This window comes from Volvox carteri, assembly GCF_000143455.1.
Source record: "Volvox carteri f. nagariensis unplaced genomic scaffold VOLCAscaffold_30, whole genome shotgun sequence".
Taxonomy (NCBI): domain Eukaryota; kingdom Viridiplantae; phylum Chlorophyta; class Chlorophyceae; order Chlamydomonadales; family Volvocaceae; genus Volvox; species Volvox carteri.
In genome coordinates, this window is record NW_003307573.1 from 293,989 (window position 1) to 310,103 (window position 16,115).

The 16,115-nt window shown below is 57.4% G+C and overlaps 1 protein-coding gene across 1 annotated transcript in view; it reads left to right on the forward strand.

Moving 5' to 3' along the window:
• The window catches only part of VOLCADRAFT_93168 (uncharacterized protein), a gene marked incomplete at both ends in the record, with an annotated part of 40,891 nt that overhangs the window by 23,288 nt on the left and 1,488 nt on the right, over positions 1-16,115 (forward strand). The window contains 25 exons of the mRNA XM_002952446.1: positions 80-96; positions 373-430; positions 698-914; positions 1,283-1,349; positions 2,732-2,837; positions 3,215-3,254; positions 3,609-3,720; positions 4,367-4,503; positions 4,894-4,944; positions 5,288-5,394; positions 6,090-6,162; positions 6,676-6,750; positions 7,194-7,340; positions 7,856-7,906; positions 8,105-8,290; positions 8,940-9,011; positions 9,394-9,498; positions 9,958-10,044; positions 10,383-10,501; positions 10,644-12,723; positions 13,973-14,275; positions 14,424-14,441; positions 14,730-14,840; positions 15,382-15,465; positions 15,707-15,805. Coding sequence (XP_002952492.1) covers positions 80-96; positions 373-430; positions 698-914; positions 1,283-1,349; positions 2,732-2,837; positions 3,215-3,254; positions 3,609-3,720; positions 4,367-4,503; positions 4,894-4,944; positions 5,288-5,394; positions 6,090-6,162; positions 6,676-6,750; positions 7,194-7,340; positions 7,856-7,906; positions 8,105-8,290; positions 8,940-9,011; positions 9,394-9,498; positions 9,958-10,044; positions 10,383-10,501; positions 10,644-12,723; positions 13,973-14,275; positions 14,424-14,441; positions 14,730-14,840; positions 15,382-15,465; positions 15,707-15,805 — 4,522 coding nt within the window. The remainder of the gene's footprint in view (positions 1-79; positions 97-372; positions 431-697; positions 915-1,282; positions 1,350-2,731; positions 2,838-3,214; positions 3,255-3,608; positions 3,721-4,366; positions 4,504-4,893; positions 4,945-5,287; positions 5,395-6,089; positions 6,163-6,675; positions 6,751-7,193; positions 7,341-7,855; positions 7,907-8,104; positions 8,291-8,939; positions 9,012-9,393; positions 9,499-9,957; positions 10,045-10,382; positions 10,502-10,643; positions 12,724-13,972; positions 14,276-14,423; positions 14,442-14,729; positions 14,841-15,381; positions 15,466-15,706; positions 15,806-16,115) is intronic.

The following is a 16,115-nucleotide window of genomic DNA, read 5'->3' on the forward strand; positions in this document are numbered from 1 at the left end:
ACCACCACCACCACCACCCACCACCACCACCACCACCCACCACCACCACCACCACCCACCACCACCACCACACCTGCAGGTGTTCGCGGACCTGGAGTCAGCTATTAAGGAGGCCCTCGCTCTGGAGCAACAACAACAACAACCGCCGCAACAACAGTAACAACAGCAGCAACAGCAGCAACAGCGAAAACAACAGGCGTGGCGGTAGCAGTGAAATGGCCCCCCGCGGGTGTGTGCCGCTCACAAATGGTAGAGAAAGGACCTTACCGACAACCGGCGGCTCATGATTCAGCCCGCGCCAGTCAGGCAGTCAGGCTCGTCCAGGCCCGCATCTCCCACCCTCCTCCCACCCTTACACCTGCCGTGGAGCAGGCCATGGCCGTTTTTGTGCAAAGAGCGACAGTGCGAATAGCGAGCAGTTATGGATTGTGTGAGTACATCCCCGACGCGTCTGCATGTACCAGGATAGCGCACAGGATAGCGCCTGTGCGGATGGATGCCGGGCAAGCTATAAAAAGCCGCTGCCGCCCGCAGATCCGCGCCCCGCCTCGTTCCATGAATGGTTTCCTTTGATATTCCTTTGATGTATAGTTGTAGCCGAGGGGAGAGGGGACGCTGTGGGAGGGGGAGGAACAGCGTGAAACAGCGGCGGTGATGCGCGAGCGAATCATCAGGCTGGCTGCTGCCTGGGCCAGAGGTGTACACGTCCATCCGTGCGCTCCATCCTGCACTCCATCCTCGCGTCTTCCGTGCCGCTTTCCTCGTGGCTAGCTATCCTGGTCATGGGGAGCTTCGTCATGGAGCCTCCTGCGGTCCATCTTTTAACTGACTGGCAGCCCGACCCGGCTGACCGTGGATCGCCACCGTACGAAACGGCTGAGCTTGCGCCAGTGGCGGTTGCAGTTGCTGCGGCGGTCGGTGTTGGGAGCGTTGATGGCGCCTGCAGCATATGGGATCCCACAGAAGACGATTCTGGGGATTGGGGTTGATGGTAATGGTGTTGGCAGTAGAGGCGGTCGTTTATTGGGGGCCAGCTGGCAAATTGTCCTGCAGTGGGGCAACGTCCATCATGCCATGCCCCTCTGGTGCGCCGAGGACTTGGTATCGCCAAGGGGGGCCCCATGTAGCGCACTACTGGTACGGTGGCGGCGAGAGGAGGATCTGATTGGGGCCAATAACTGTCCCGGTTTACTGCGCAAGGGGGTCCTCCTATTCCCTTCCTGGAGAGGAGGGTCTCCCACTGGGGGGCGCTCTGCTCTGCTCTGCTCTGCTCCCCATGCAGGCCTCTGTCAAGCAAGGTCCATTCGTTGTAACAACAAATGTACGCCACCAGCGGGCAGCTGTGATAGGTACTGTAGCCAACGAGTTGGGCCACAGCTTCTGAGCGACTTGGGCCTGAGTTTAGTTTATGATTTTTCGGGAGGGATTGTTAGAGTTGAAAACCCATAGGATTGGAGTCGCCGCCGTTTCTGGCGCGCAAAGGATCGGAAGGAGATGAGGAAAGAGGGCGCCCTGGAAAAGGGCGATGGTTTTGGGATGTGCGATTGATACCGGGGGGCTTTAGCTGGGATGTTCGTGAATAGAAGGCCGAGCGGAGGATTTTATTGTAACGACGTCGGGGTTGGGTTCGCTGGTTGTGGCGATGAGGGGGTTTCCTGTAGATGGCGGTTTGCGGGTCATTGTTAGCGGCTTGGGGCCCTTTGCGTGCGCTTTAATTCTCCGTCGGGCAAGGCCCACGGGTCAAGAGAATGGAGGCGGACAGCAGGGGTCATTTGACGCGGGGTCCGGAGTGGTCGTGATCTAATATATACGGAAGATGGATGAGTGAAATAGCAATAAGGCAAGGGTGAAACACACTTTGGCATGACCATGTCGGCGGATGGCTAGAGTTAGACGGCAGGCATTTGGTTAAGTCCACCCAAAGAACCACTTCTTTTAAGTTGCGTTAGACTTGCGTATAGATGCACCGTTTAGCTGCGGGAATCGAAGGCTTTGGGTGCTGTTAGGATTCAGAGAGTGTTTTTGTACGGCAGAATCGGAGGTGCTCGGCAACATCAACATGCGAACCTTACGAAACAGGCTTTGCAGGATGAGATATCGTAAGGCACTTTTCTGCTTTCGCTTTGCGGCTGATGCTGTCGGGTCGGCTAGTTCATCTTACTTGAGGCTGTAACTCGACCCGTCTTACAGCTGAAAGACTGAAGCCTATGCCAATTTTGCTTATGTAGGCAAAAGCAAAATGCCACCATCCGGGGGCATATTCAGCGGCAGCGGACTGTGAAAGTTGTTTGGGAGAAATAATTCTAGTCTCGTCTCAATTCAAAGATGAACTCACGTATTCCTGCGCGTGAACTCAACACCCCAAGTCCACTCGTGGGGTCGTCGCTGGATGAATCTTCCTTCAGCGGACGCGGGCTACTTGAACGGAACTCCGGCTCTGGTGCGCTACGGAGCTCTCTGCCAACGCCACAGAAGTCCAGAATAGAAGGCGAATTAGGTGCGCTTGGTGAGCGACAAGCTGGGGTAGAGCGGCCTTGAACAGGTATATCGAGTTTGAATCGTTGAGGTTCGTGGCATAACCTGGGGCATCGCAGCCTGTGTCCATAATGCCATGTTTGTGGCATTATTTGTTTTCGGAAATGTACCCCGGCTTTAGCGTGTATGGCGGCAGACCTATCTGCGTTCGTCCGAAGGTGCCGGCGCCTTGTCCGCACATGCCTAATACTTGCAGAAAAAGTGAAGGTCTTTGCACGTATACGGCCAGCACTGCGGGATGACGAGACTCCGGGAGCGTTGCTATGGTCGGAAGACGATGGCCAGCTCACCATCTTCAGGCCGTGAGTCTTCGCAAGTCATTCTAACTCCCTCTTTGGCCCCCTTGCACTCGCGGGGTTAACGGGGTTCTTGCTGGATGCAAGGTTCCGGGTGGGGCTGCAGACGTTCCAGCCCAGCCAGGCCCACCTCTTGCTAGGACTTGGCAATCAGATGTCCGTGTGCTGTCATATCAAGGTTAGCGAACAATTATCAGTGCATAGGTGGAAACATTCTCTAGCTTTGAAGCATCTCCCGGCAGGAACGGGCTGACGAAATAACCCCTTCCTAGTGCCGTTTCCCGGCCGTGAATTGCTGTGCTTGGCCCCTATTAGCGTTGCCTTTGGAAGCTACATTGTAATGTTCCTACCTTGCTTTATGCCCGGCACTGGTGCTGTCGCAGGGAGGCGCCGGTTCCGCAGTCGGACTTCATGTTTGACAGGGTGGGTCGTGCAACTGTGTCGGTACGACTGAGGCCTGCTGCGGGTCGCCGGGCCCGCTATTAAACTCCAGCCGCAGATACGCCAAAATATGACGTCTCGCCTCGCGTACCAGGGGTTTCCGCTGGATCCAAAGCTGGGAATTGAAAACTACGAAAGGCCGCTTGTTCATGACGTGTCGTGCGAAGCTGCGCACCTTTTAGGAGAAGGACTCCAATTACGTGGTTTTTAGAATCAGCCCCAGCATCATGCATCATGAATTGCGGCGCATGGCTTGCTGAAACCCCAAGTCGGCGCCCTGCATCGGGTCCCCCGTCAAAACTCATTGTGGCTTGGCTGGGGACGCGCGTTGCGCAGGTTCTGGGACCCAATGCCAGCCAGGCTGACGTGTACGTTTCCGCTGTCTCGGACGTAGTGGCGGATGTACTGCGCGGCTACAACGGCACCATTCTTGCGTACGGACAGACAGGTGGGTGAGGTACCTAGCACAGCTCGCGCTGCTGATAGGGCAAATGAGTGGGCTATGGATAAGAAGAAGGCAGTCTTAGTTAGCACGGTGATTTGCACTCCCAGGGACGTGTCCTGAAGTTACCCTGGGAGTATACTCTCCCACCGACGCGTATGAAACTCTGTAGAAATGGGTTTCCACGATGCCTGCAGCCTACGTAGTCATGGTTGGTGTCCGTGGCCCTCGTGTATTATGTATCTTACGGGGGCCCATCCCACGGTCGGTAACGCCGCCGACCTTGCTGCAGCTCTGGCATCTGGCATGTAATTGTATGGTTCGACCCTCGGCAGCTGCTGCAGTCATGTTTCTCAAACTTAAATCGGTGCCATTTGGGGACTGTTTCGATATTGTTGTGAGATGCTACGCGAATAGTACACACAGGCATCTCATACACGCACACACAAACACACACACACACGATTTCCTTCCCTCGAAAAAGAGTGCCGTGTGTGTTTGTGTGTGCGTTTGAGGAGGTGGGACGCCATTTTGCTTTGCCTTGCCGGGGTCTTCTTTATCCTGGAGGGATTTCTTGGCCTACCATAAACACGCCTTCCTTTTTTTCTCATTCCGTTGATCTCCCGCCCATATCCGCTCCGCAACCGTCCAGGTGCTGGTAAGACGTACACGCTGGGAAACACGGCCCCCGACGCGATTGGAATGATACCTAGAGCGGCTGCGGAGCTCTTTAGCGCGGGAACGCGCGATAATGCACACACGTACCGTATTACCATGTCGTACATTCAGGTGGGTCGGTGTCGCCTTGTGGCCATTGTACCGTTGATGGCACGGAGCTCTATGCACATGGGTTTGCAAGTTGTCCGAGGGAGGATTGCGATCCTTGGTTGGGGACCTAGGGGAAGGAGGCGATGTGGACTGGGGTGAAGATATCCAGGTGACGAGGAGAGCGGGGGGCCTGGTGGCCGTGTCGGTCGGTTGCGAAGCACATATACTGAGACCTTTCGTTACGTCTGTGAGGGCTGGCTGCCGCTCCGACCGCGGTGTGGGTCTTGTGGCCGTGTCCGGGTCTGGACTGTTGGACTGCCCACGCTTCCCCCTGTTTCCCCCCTCGCACGCAGTCATGCACGTGTAATTTTTGCCCGTCACTTCCACGCCACTCCGTCCTGGGGCTTGCAGATTTACATGGAGATGATCCAGGACCTGCTGAATCCCACAGCCGACAACCTGGTGAGTGTAGGCGTAATGGTGTGTGGGTTTATTATAGGGTTTTCGCGTGCGCATCCACTTCTCCTGATTGCGTTTCGCGTCGCCGCGAAACTCCTCACTCAGCCCTTCGTCTCACTCCACACTCACTCCACACAATAACCCCCGAGATATTCCTGACCCAAACACACGTCCCTGCCTCCATCGTAATACATCTGTAGTCATGTCCCCCAGATCAGTGCAACCTTTTCCCCTTCCCTTCACGCCCGGCTGTGTCTTTCTTCTTACACCGTCTTAGCTGTGCGGTGGCACATGATAGCATATGTTTACTATCTCTGTCTGTTTAATGCTCCCCCTTTATCCTCAGCCCATTCGCGAGGATGCCGGTGGTGTGTTTGTGGCGGGTGCGTGTGAGGTGCTGGTGACTTCCCTGGAGGAGTGTCTACACTACCTGGAGCTAGGGGAGCAAAACAGGTAGGGGGAGCCACCATGGAACGGGAACATATGTCGTGGGATTTTTTATGTCCAACAGCGGGCGGGTGACGGAGATTGAGAACAGAGATTCTGCAGCTTGTTGCTTGTGCGAAACGAAAGTCGCCGACACAGGAAGGGACCCAGTCGCTAACGAGCAGCCCGAATGGGGAGGTGGCTGGTGGGTGTGTGGCTATAGGAATGGGGTGTTGGAGAGGGGGTGAGCCGTTGGGGAAGGACGATAGCACGCAGCTCAGACCAGGCCAGGCCAGGCCGCCCGGAATGGATGGCACATGGAAGCCGTGCGCTTCAACAAGCTAAGGGATATGTTCGGTTGCTGAGCAGGGAAGCCGTTGCCGACTGACGAGCAGCCGCGGGAGCCCCGAGAGGCCCGGTGTGTGTATAACACCTGAGAAGGCGGCACGTAGGATTCGGGACTGTAATGACAGGATGTGTTCCAGGCAGGAGGGATGTTAAGGGCTCTCGGCACCTAAACATGTTAAGGTCTTCTCTCCACTTTAAAATTGATGGACAAGCAGTGGGGAGGGGAGGAAGAGGGGACTGGTTTCAGCTACGCTACGGAAAGGGTCGTTCATGGATGGCGGCTATCAATGCCCATCCCCCTCGCCCAGCTTTGTAATGTGAGCGTTTTGTGGTTTTGTCCTCTGTCGGCCCTCTTCCGCGCCTGTCTTCCATAGGGTGTTTGCCTTCACGCACCTGAACGCGCACAGCAGCCGCAGCCATGCCGTGGTGATGCTGACGGTGGTCAAGGTGGGTCCAGGGTTGGTGGGACTTTTTTAGGGCTTACATTAAAGACTAAAATAAAGATCCTCGGATTCCTTTGTGGGGGCACTAGGGCACCATCTTAGCGCGGACGTGCTGCCTCGAATGGGGTTGACCCCACTGTGAACGAGGAGCCTTTCCAAACCTGGAGTATCAGATCATGTACACATAGCACGCGCACACGCAGAGGAGGGGCCCAGGAGGTATTGGGCTGAAAAAACACAAATTGAGGATCGCTGGACACCAAAGTTTAGGATTCTTCTTGGCCTGCGTTCTCCTCCTCCGCCTTCAGTTCGCCTATTTTCTCGCGCGTCAGTTACTAGCTCGCCCCGGACTTTAGTACACTGAGATTCAGGGTTGTGAACGTTCAAGTCGTGTGTAGGGCAACATGCCCCAATGTCGACAGGCTCCACGAAATGTTAACGACGCAGCTCGTCTCCATGGAATCAATGTTTGCCTTTTCATCACTTTCCCATCATCTGCCGACTCGCTGATCCACAGAGCCGCAAGTACCTGACCACCGAAGAGCGGGTGCAGGCGGAGGCACCCGACCAGGACGGGGTCGTGACACAAAAGGTGTGGTGGAGGTGGTCACATGGGGTTGATGGAGGAGTTAGGAAGTAGGCGATACTTGGCAGGGGCTTGGACGCGATCCGTGCGATTTTTTAATCGCACGGATTGCGGTGAGTTTGACAGAGGAGGAGTGGACGGCTGGGGATGCAAGGGCAAGTGGATGGCAAGCCGCCTCGCCTAATCTCTTTGTGGACCTCGTTGCGTTGGCTTGGCATGACCAAGCGCAATACCCTTTTCTATCCACTTTCATTATACCTCATCCTTCCACTTCCAAGCCCCAAGCACCCTTCCCCACCGGCAGTTGGAGCTTTGGACACAGGCACTTAATCCTTTGCGCTTTGCATCATCACCATCATGCGATTATCCCTCCCTCTACACCTTCTCCCATCGCCAGTCCCGTCCCCCCATCCTTCACTTGTGATATGTCGTGTTACCTGTCACTCTAGGTGACTGTGGGCAAGCTGTACATGGTTGACCTTGCCGGCAGTGAGCGGCTGAAGAAGTCCAAGAGTGTGGGACTGCGGGCCACGGAGGCGCGGTCCATCAACCTGTCACTTACCATGCTGGGCATGTGCATCTCGGCAAGGGCGCAGGTGGGGTTGGGTGGAGGGGTTTGGGAGTGTGATAGGCTCCCAGGATCTTGGATAGATGGAAACACTTCTTTCAGGGTGTTGGATGGGTACAAACATGTTATGCTTCTGTCATGTCGAGTTGCTGAATTCGCAAATGCCGTGCATTAATGTTGCACTTTAATCTTTACCGTAGGAGTTGCAGTGCGAGAACGGGGGAGTGGTATTTCTTTGAGGGGGTAAAGGGGAAAAGCCGTAGACATTGGCGAGATCAGTAAGCGTTTTGCTATGGTAGGCGGCTATCGGGCCGGGGTTGTGTTGGCTGTGGAGGGTCGGAATGAGGAGCCGGTGAAGTGAGACGGGAGAGGCGTCAAAACCCAAGGGCAGTGATACCCAAGGATCGGGCTGTGCCCCATTTTCCGAGCACTGGCTTTTGGAGCCATTACCTACCAATGGATGGAGCCAGCTAATTGGCCTCCGGGAGGTGCCTGAAACCCCCTGTGTCCTGCTTCCTAATGCACGTGCCCCCTGTCCTGCAGGGCTCGCAGCATGTTCCGTTTCGAGACTCGAAGCTCACGAGGCTGCTGCAGGTGGGTAGCTCCCCCACGCCGTCGCCGGATATCATATCTGGGTCTTCCTGTAAGGAAAACATTCGTCCAGTGCGGCTTAGCGCCCCTTCCCGGGGGCCTCCACGGGACCACCATGCGTCAAGACCCCTGTGGGTTAAGCTTATCATTTTCGTTACACTACACTATACTCATGTGTATACACTACATGCCGTACCGCAGGAGTCGTTGGGCGGCAACGCCAAGACGTCCCTCATTCTGTGTCTGTCCGACGTGCGGCAGCATGTGGACGAATCGCTGCAGTCGCTGCAGTTCGGCTCGCGGGCCGCGCGGGTGTGCAACAAGCCCGTCGTAAATGAGCGGTTGCAGATGCGGCAGCTCACGGCGGAGCTGCTGGCGGCGCTGGAGGTAGGGCATGGGTGAGAGCGAGGGAAATAATATTGCGACAGGAAACTGCAGGAGGGTTAGGAAAAGAAACAATCAGAAGGTTCACATGGGAGGAAAGGGTTTAGAAGGGAAGGCGCGCGCTCAGACCCCGGGGATTTAAGAATGTTATGACCAGGAAGAGGAGGTGCCGGGGTTAGGATAGTCATAAACACTCAAAGACCTAGTAAAAACAGCCAACGGCCCGCCCGCGACTCGAAGAACGAACGGCTTTGCCCGAACGATTACGTCGGAAGCGAATACTTACACAAGATTGGGGACGGCGGCGCTGCCGCGCGGACACAAGATTGGGGACGGCGGCGCTGCCGCGCGGCGAGCGGTATAGACCTACGCTAGCCTTCCCGTCCTGCCTTTCCCGCCTCCGGGCTCCTCTCCCTGACTTCTGCAGTATGTATTTGGATGTAGACGGTTGGTTCTTTGTATATATATCTTGCATAAGGCCTCCCACATAACAGAATACCATCAGGGCCAAAATGTTACAGGCAGCTGGCTTTTTTCATTCCTTGGACATCGGCTTGGTCATTGACATTAATCATGTGTCCTCTCCCAAAAGTCCTCAACCATGCGATTTTTCCTTCTACCCCTTATGTCTCCTATGCCCCCGAATCACCAGGAGGGTAACGAACGGACCAACGGCCTGGAACAGGCGCTCTCACAGACCAAGGAGGAGCGCGATGCACTGCAGGTGGGTGATGCGACGGTTTCTTTTCTTAGTGGACCTACTGGTACGTACCTACTGTTGCGTCGCAGCATATTCTGGCGCGACAAAACTTTATGACACCGTAATCTGCAGTGTCGCTGGGCTGGATGGGTGTTGGTGATTGTGACCTGAACCCAGCAGCCGTGGGCGAGTGGGTCCCTGAGTGCAATGACTAGCTGGCCCCCGAGCTGTACTTACGGACGCACATACGTGAGTCGGGCATTTGTTGTTGCTGACATTCGCATTTTATCGTTCACGCTTGGTTTGGACATTAGGAGTTGCTTTTCTTTGCTGTCTACGGATGATTTCTGTGCATGATTTGCCTGCCCTCCCTGCCCCGTTGTTCATCTTCCCTCCCCGCCCCAAGGCTGCCTTGGCTCGCGAGCGCGCTCGCACCGCTGCCATTGTGGAAGCTCTCCAGGTGGAGGCTCGGACCAAGGACGAGCAGGCGGCTGCCAAGTTGGCGGAACAGGTGGGGATAGGGCGGGGACAGGCAGCCACAAGCTGGTAGCAGGTATTTCCTCCAGAAGAAAGCCTCGGGGACGGTTGAAGAGAGCAGCCAGCGGACGGAAGGGAATTGTGGGAAGGTGGGGGCTTAGGGGACAAGGGCGTAGGGGCATTACCGCCGCTTTGTAGGGCGCATTGATTTGTTACCGGTTGCTGGAGTACACCGCGTCCATCTTTACGTCAGCAGGCCATACGCAGGTAAATATTCATTTCGATTGATCGCAGCATTTCCGGCGCTTTTTTTGCACCCTGCGCTGCTTTTCTTGTTTCCACCTTGTTTGTATGCCAGAAGCAACAACGTGCGTATGCATGAAATTTCTTACCGTTAACGCTTCTGGTCCCAGTTTCCGTTCCCTCGTTTTGCACCGGTGCGCTGTTAAAATCAACCCATGGCTACTGCTATTGCTGTTACTGTTGTCAACAGGCCGAGTTGCTTTCAGAGCACGTTCAGCAGTTGGGTCAGGTGCAGCATCAGCACGGCCAGCTGGAGATGGAAGTGGCCAAGCTCAAGGTAGGTGGACTTAGGGTCGGCATAAATTCCTAGGGTCTTCGTGAACGATGCTCCAGCCAGGTGCATCCGCACGCTCCCTACCATCCGCCCCCAACCTACGGTTTGCTTAAACGCTTAACCCCTTTTATAGTTGCTCCATGCATCTGATTTCCCATTCATCCCTTTCCCCATGCGGTTCTTCAGATCGCCGGGCTGCTCACCATCGGTATGTACCGTACCACTTGGCCTTTCGGTCATGCTTGTGCTAAACCACAACTTTTCCCCGTCGCTGTTCTTTCATTGCTTTGCTGAACACTCTCTTCCACTGCCGGTCGCTCTCGGTCCGTCCACGCACCCAGGCGGAGAAGGTCATTCGTGAGGAGGCGCACAGGGCGGAGGTGACGGAGCTGCAGCAGCGGCTTGCTGAGGCACAGGCGGCGGCTGCGCAGCGCCAAGCTATGGAAGCAGAGGCGCGCAGGTGTGTGTGGTGAAGTGCTGTGCCTTCGAATCCATCATGGTCAGGCCCATGCGTGCGTTGCCATTGCGTCGAATCTCAGTCAGTCGTCAGGCAAAAGTGAAATATTGATACCCGTTCCCTTGTGACTTGTCCTCTTCCGCAGTCAGCAGGTGCGGCTGGTGGCGGCAGCGCAGCAGCAGGCAGCGGTGCTGTCGTCGCAGCTGGCGCAGGAACGTGCTGCGGCACGGGAGCAGGCCGTATCCATACACCTGGCGCTCACCCGTCTACAACGAGCGCTAGGTGAGCTCGTATCGGGTTCCGCACCTGCCGAAGACGGAGGTGGCAGCGGCGGTGGCAGCGGCAGCGCTGGCGGCGGTAGCCACCATGGTGGGGAGGGTGCGACGGAGGTTGCCGATAGCAGCGGGGGGGCCACTGGCGGGTTGGTGCAGAAGTCCACGTGGACGAGGGAGGGCTTGGCTGCTGCGGCGGCTGCCGCCGTCGCAAGCCGCCGCGGCATGTCATCCGGGAGTGGCAACGGCGACGGCAGCCTCAGTAGCGGCGGCAGCAGTGCTGTACAGATGATACAGGCTGCGCTTGGCCTGACTGGATCACCGTCAGAGGTCGAGGTTGACGACGACGGGGGCCGCATCGGAGGATTGCACGGTGAGGAGGTCGTAGTAGACGTTGGCAGTGCCGGGCCCACGACCGCCGCTATCGCTGCGCTTGTTGGCCACGGCGCCTGCGCTGGCGCAATGAAGGAACCCAGTCGCCGTCCTCACTCGTCGTCTAACGGGGCCGCTGCTGCAGCGCCCAGCTCGCCCCGAGAGCAGCGCGCAGGACCGCTGGCACAAGGACCTGGCGGTTCAACAACATTAAGCAGTACTCACCACTCAGCTTCCAACAACCGGCGCACCAACCTGGGCTCCTCTGCTCTTTCCCTTCCCGGGCCGGTGCCGAACACCCAACCCAATAACCTGAAGCAGCAGCTGCAGCAGTTCCTGCTTCAACAGCAGCAGGAGCAGCAGCGATCCTCGGGTGGACGGTTTTCCGCACCCATCGTTGGACGACATACCAGCGATATTGCAGACCTTGATGCGGCGTTGGCGGCGGCGCAACAGGATCTGATGGCAGACCTCCGCGCCGTTGCCGCGGCGTCGGGATCGCGATCTGGATCTGGATCGCGTTCCGGATCTGGATCCGGATCTGGGGGCGTGTCTGCACCGTCGGGCCGTTTGGGAACTAGTGGTCACGCCTACGGCCCAACACGGCAGCAGCCGCACACGGCGGCGACCGGTGCTGGTGCGCGCTCGGGGGCCGCGGCGGCGGGTCATGACGCGGCCGCTGTGGCAGTGGCGGCGGCGCGGCAGCCCTCACCCCAAGGCAACCGGAGCTCTGGTAGTGGAGTAATGGGCAGCTATGCTGCCGATTACGCAACGGCAGTAGCGAACGGTATGTTGTCACCAGGGCACCAGCAACGGAGCTACAGCCAGCTTCATGCAGGCGGCACCGCGGCCATTTGCAGCGCAGCAAAGCCGCCTCGACGGCACGGCCACGGGGCCAGTGCCTCTGACGGCGGTCAAGGCTGTGGAAGCGGCCTGAGACACGAGGCGTCAGGGGCAAGCGGTGGCAGTACTCGCGGCAGTGGCCACCTCGCTGCTACCGGTAGTGATTATCCGTTGTCAACGCCCTTCATGGCCGAGGGCGGCCGTCATGCCGCCTCCGTCGCGAGCCCAGGCCCTCCCAGTCGCAACACCTCAGCTGGCGGGGCTTCTGTCGGCCATGATGGGGAAATGACTGCCGTTCGGCGCTGCTCTGGCATCCTAAACCTCAACCCCGCCTTTGACGCCGGCGACTCGGAGAGCCTCAAATCTGACGATATGTTGGCCGCAATGAGCGTTGCAGGGCTGTCCTTCACGGCCCTTGCATCGGCTGCTGGGGGAACGGCGTCGGGCACGAGATCCAGCGGTGGCGGTGCCGCCAGTGGCGCGGGTTTGGCGTCGGCGATTACCGCAGAGCCAGCGTCGTCTTCGGCCTCAACGGCGCTGTTACGTGAGCGTCTGATGTCAGCAGAGGCGGCGTCAAGCATCGGCCTGTTGGCGCAGTCGACGACCCTTGCACAGCCACAGTCGCCGCCCTCACAGCCGCTATTCACAGGCATTCAGGTGCAGCTGGATGCGCTCATGGACATGGCGGCAGCACTGAAGCGGGTCAAGGCCGGGCTGGAGGCTCGCATCGTGGCGCAGGTGCGTCTGTCTATTTTCCTCGTTATATAGCTGTAGCTGATGTGTCTGGGGTTCGTCGACATTCAGGATCAGAAAGAAGGACCAGCTGAAACGCTGGGAGTGCGAAAGGGTACAGCTGGTATCCACTCTGTTATCCTTGCAAGCTTGTACTCTATACCCATTTTTGGCGTTGATGCGGTGAATCGTTTTGGCACGTTGTTGCTCGGCGGTGGACCGGCCTTCTTCCCAAGCGTTGTCCCAGGGTTCCTGTCGTGGCTGCTAAGCCTACTGCTACTGCCACTTCTACGGTTTCTGTTTACTGCTGCTGTTAATGCTTTTCCCGCTATTGCGAATGTTGTGATATCAAGCTGCTGTTGCTGCTGTTATCATTAGCTGATGATGTTTTTGATGGCTTGCAGGCCTGTGAGGTCGCCCGGAGGAGGGAGGAGCAGCACCAGTCGTGTGGGGATTTGCAGGTACCGTCAGAACAGATCAGATCATGAGTGTGATAAGCAGCGAGGCTAGCGATTACTAGCTTTTCCGCAAGCCTGAGAGCTTGCAGGAGTTTAGCGTTGGGCATCCGGGAGGGAGGCAGGAGGTCCTGAGGGAACCGAAGAGAGTACAGGACCGCAGGGACTCATGACATGACTCGATTGCGGACTGAAAATGGACCGGATCGACGCCCGGCGCGTCCGGGGGGATCCGTGGATATCCAGGGTGGGATGGGTGTATTGCAGCGGTGCTGCTTGTTTATACGGTTTGTGATGATTGTTCCAAGCACGCAACTGTGCAGAGCATCGCTCCACACATGAAACCATAGCGTATGATGTGTGAAACAGGGGGGTGTATCTTCGCCCGTGGCAGCTACCCTGCGAAACCCTGCCTTCCCCGGTATTTCGGGGCACCCTCATACAGTCACCCTAGCCAACTTCTCAGTGGATCGCTCAGGTTCCGCACCCACCACCAGCATCCAACGGAATCTGTCGGGTCGACAGCGGCCCAACTCCATTCCTGGTCGGCTCGCAGGTTAACTTTATCCCAGGTCACCACCGTCCATCAACTAGGGGCGCAATGCCTTCCACCATCGGAAGGACTTTTGACCCTAATGGGTATCGATCCCGGGATCTCCCGGGGGCAATGGTCGCGCCTTACCAGTAGTGCCAAACCCTGTAGTAGCGTATGCATGCATGCATCACATAACGTGCGTACATGCGTGCATGCGCGTGAGGATCGAGCGTAATGGATCCTTTGTTCGGTTAATAACTCGCAGGCCGCTCGTGCCGCACTCGCGACCGCCGAGGCGCAGCTTGCGAGCACGACACAAGAGCTGGATGCTGTACGCCTGGTGCTTGCGGAGACGGTGGATGAGTTGGGCCGTACGCGGGACGAGTTGGCCGAGCGCGGCTCCGGCCTTGAGGAGATGTGCCGCAAGCTGGACGACATGGCGGGTCTGTACGATAGTGCCCTGATGCGGCTTGGGGAGACGCGCGGCCGCCTTGATGAGGCGCTTGGGGACTTGGACGAGCAGCGTGGGGTGGTTCAGAGGCTGGAATCGGAGCTGGAACACGCCAAGGTGTGTGCCTTGCCGAGTTTTGGGGCGGCGTTCTGCGTGGGAACGCCACATGACCTGACCTGACGTTTTTGGTTGAATGCACAACGACACAATTGCGTGTTGCTTGCCTGCTTGCATGCATTATTGCCTTGCCTGCCTGGATGTTCAGGCATGCACCGACGCGGTGGTGAGGGAACCCACTTCCATCGTTTATTCGTTATTGGGCCGTGTGAATGCACGCGACGCTTTGTTATCTACTACAGTGCACCTATCGGCCATATGCATGGACGAAACACGCCTATGTCGACCACGGAAGGGGACATTGCACCCATTTTCCTTGTTCCATACAGTAAACGAGCATCGTTGACCCGCTTTGTCCCTCTGGGCGTAAGGCGTTCACCTTCGGCGTCTCCTGCTCTTGTCTCCTGCCCGACCATTTTACTAATCACCGCTGACCCACCGATCCGGCACACAGGCTGAGCTGGTTTCAGAGCGGGCCACGCTAGATCGCGTTCGGGCCGCCGCTGCCCGCAGCGTAGCTGTGACCACCCAGGCGCTTGCGGAACGACACGAGCTACAGCGGCAGGTGGGAGGCGGGCTCCGTGTGTGGGAAGAGCACGGCGAGGGCGTGGAGAGGGCGGGTTTTAGCGCAGGCTGGTTCATACGGCCGCTTCGGAGTATAATAATTCTGGATCCTCATGTTCCGATATATGCATGGGTTGACTAGAGGAGATATGCGGCTCAGGGTGCGTGGCCTGCCGGCGCTGCTACCAACGGCGTTAGCACCCGGACTGCGCAGCGCTGTACCGCCACCACCCATCCAACACCCTGTCCTCGTCCCCGCTGAGCTGAGCTTCCGGTTGTAACAGCCGGTCACCTCACCGTTTTGGACATCAGCAGTTTTTCGGCTTTGGACGTCGGGCAGTATTTGTGCATTTTATATAAAATCCTACCCACCACTACTAGCCTCGCAACGTTATCCATGCGTTCATCCATCCATCCACCCTGTATCAGTGACCCACATGCACATCTTCACAGGCCCATGTCCTGGCATTCCCCTGCATGGATGCATTTGCCCCCCCCCCACGCACACTTATAAAGCACTCCTACCCGGCCTCCCCCTACAGGTCCGTGCCGCCAACATCATCAAGGCGGGCTTTAAGCGTTACAAACTTGCTCAACTGAGAAGCCAGGTGGCGGCGAAGCACCAGGTGGGCTGCGGGAAAATGGGGGTTCGGGGTGGGGGAGAAATAGGGGGATGTTCGACGAAGAGTCCTTCAGCAAGCGCGCAGGTTGGGATGAGTTTAGTTTTCACGCCGCCAACGCCAAGAGGTGACTTTGTCATGTTCTAGTCGTCCTTGCCTGCCGTGGGTTGACTTTCCCTTGCGCCCTATACCTCTCTCGCTTTCTATCCACGGCCGCCCTTCCCGCAACCCATTCGCCATTCCTCAGGCCCTCAGAGACGCTGAGGTGTATCGTCGGGAGCGTGAGGCACACCAGGCGGCACGGGCCGGCCAGGCGCTCGTGCAGGAGTCCGTGGGGGCCATACAGGTGGGGGTGGAGCGGAGGGGCTGTGGGGTAATTATGTGATGCAAGAAGCAAAGGGACAAAAAGGAAATCGTGTACCCTAATAGCTCCTTGTTTTAAGTTTTTAAAGCGGACGATGACGTCCAAACACACCAACTTGCGGGGGGGGGTAGAGGATGGAGTGTGGGGGGAGTAAGCAACGGGGGGTCGTGCAGCGTGGACCCTGTGGGGGGATGTTTTTTTAGCGGGGTTTCCAATAACCGGTGCAACATCTGGGAGCTGCTGCAACCCCTGTCCTCGTTTGTGCGACTCTCATCGTCCCTCACGGGCGATG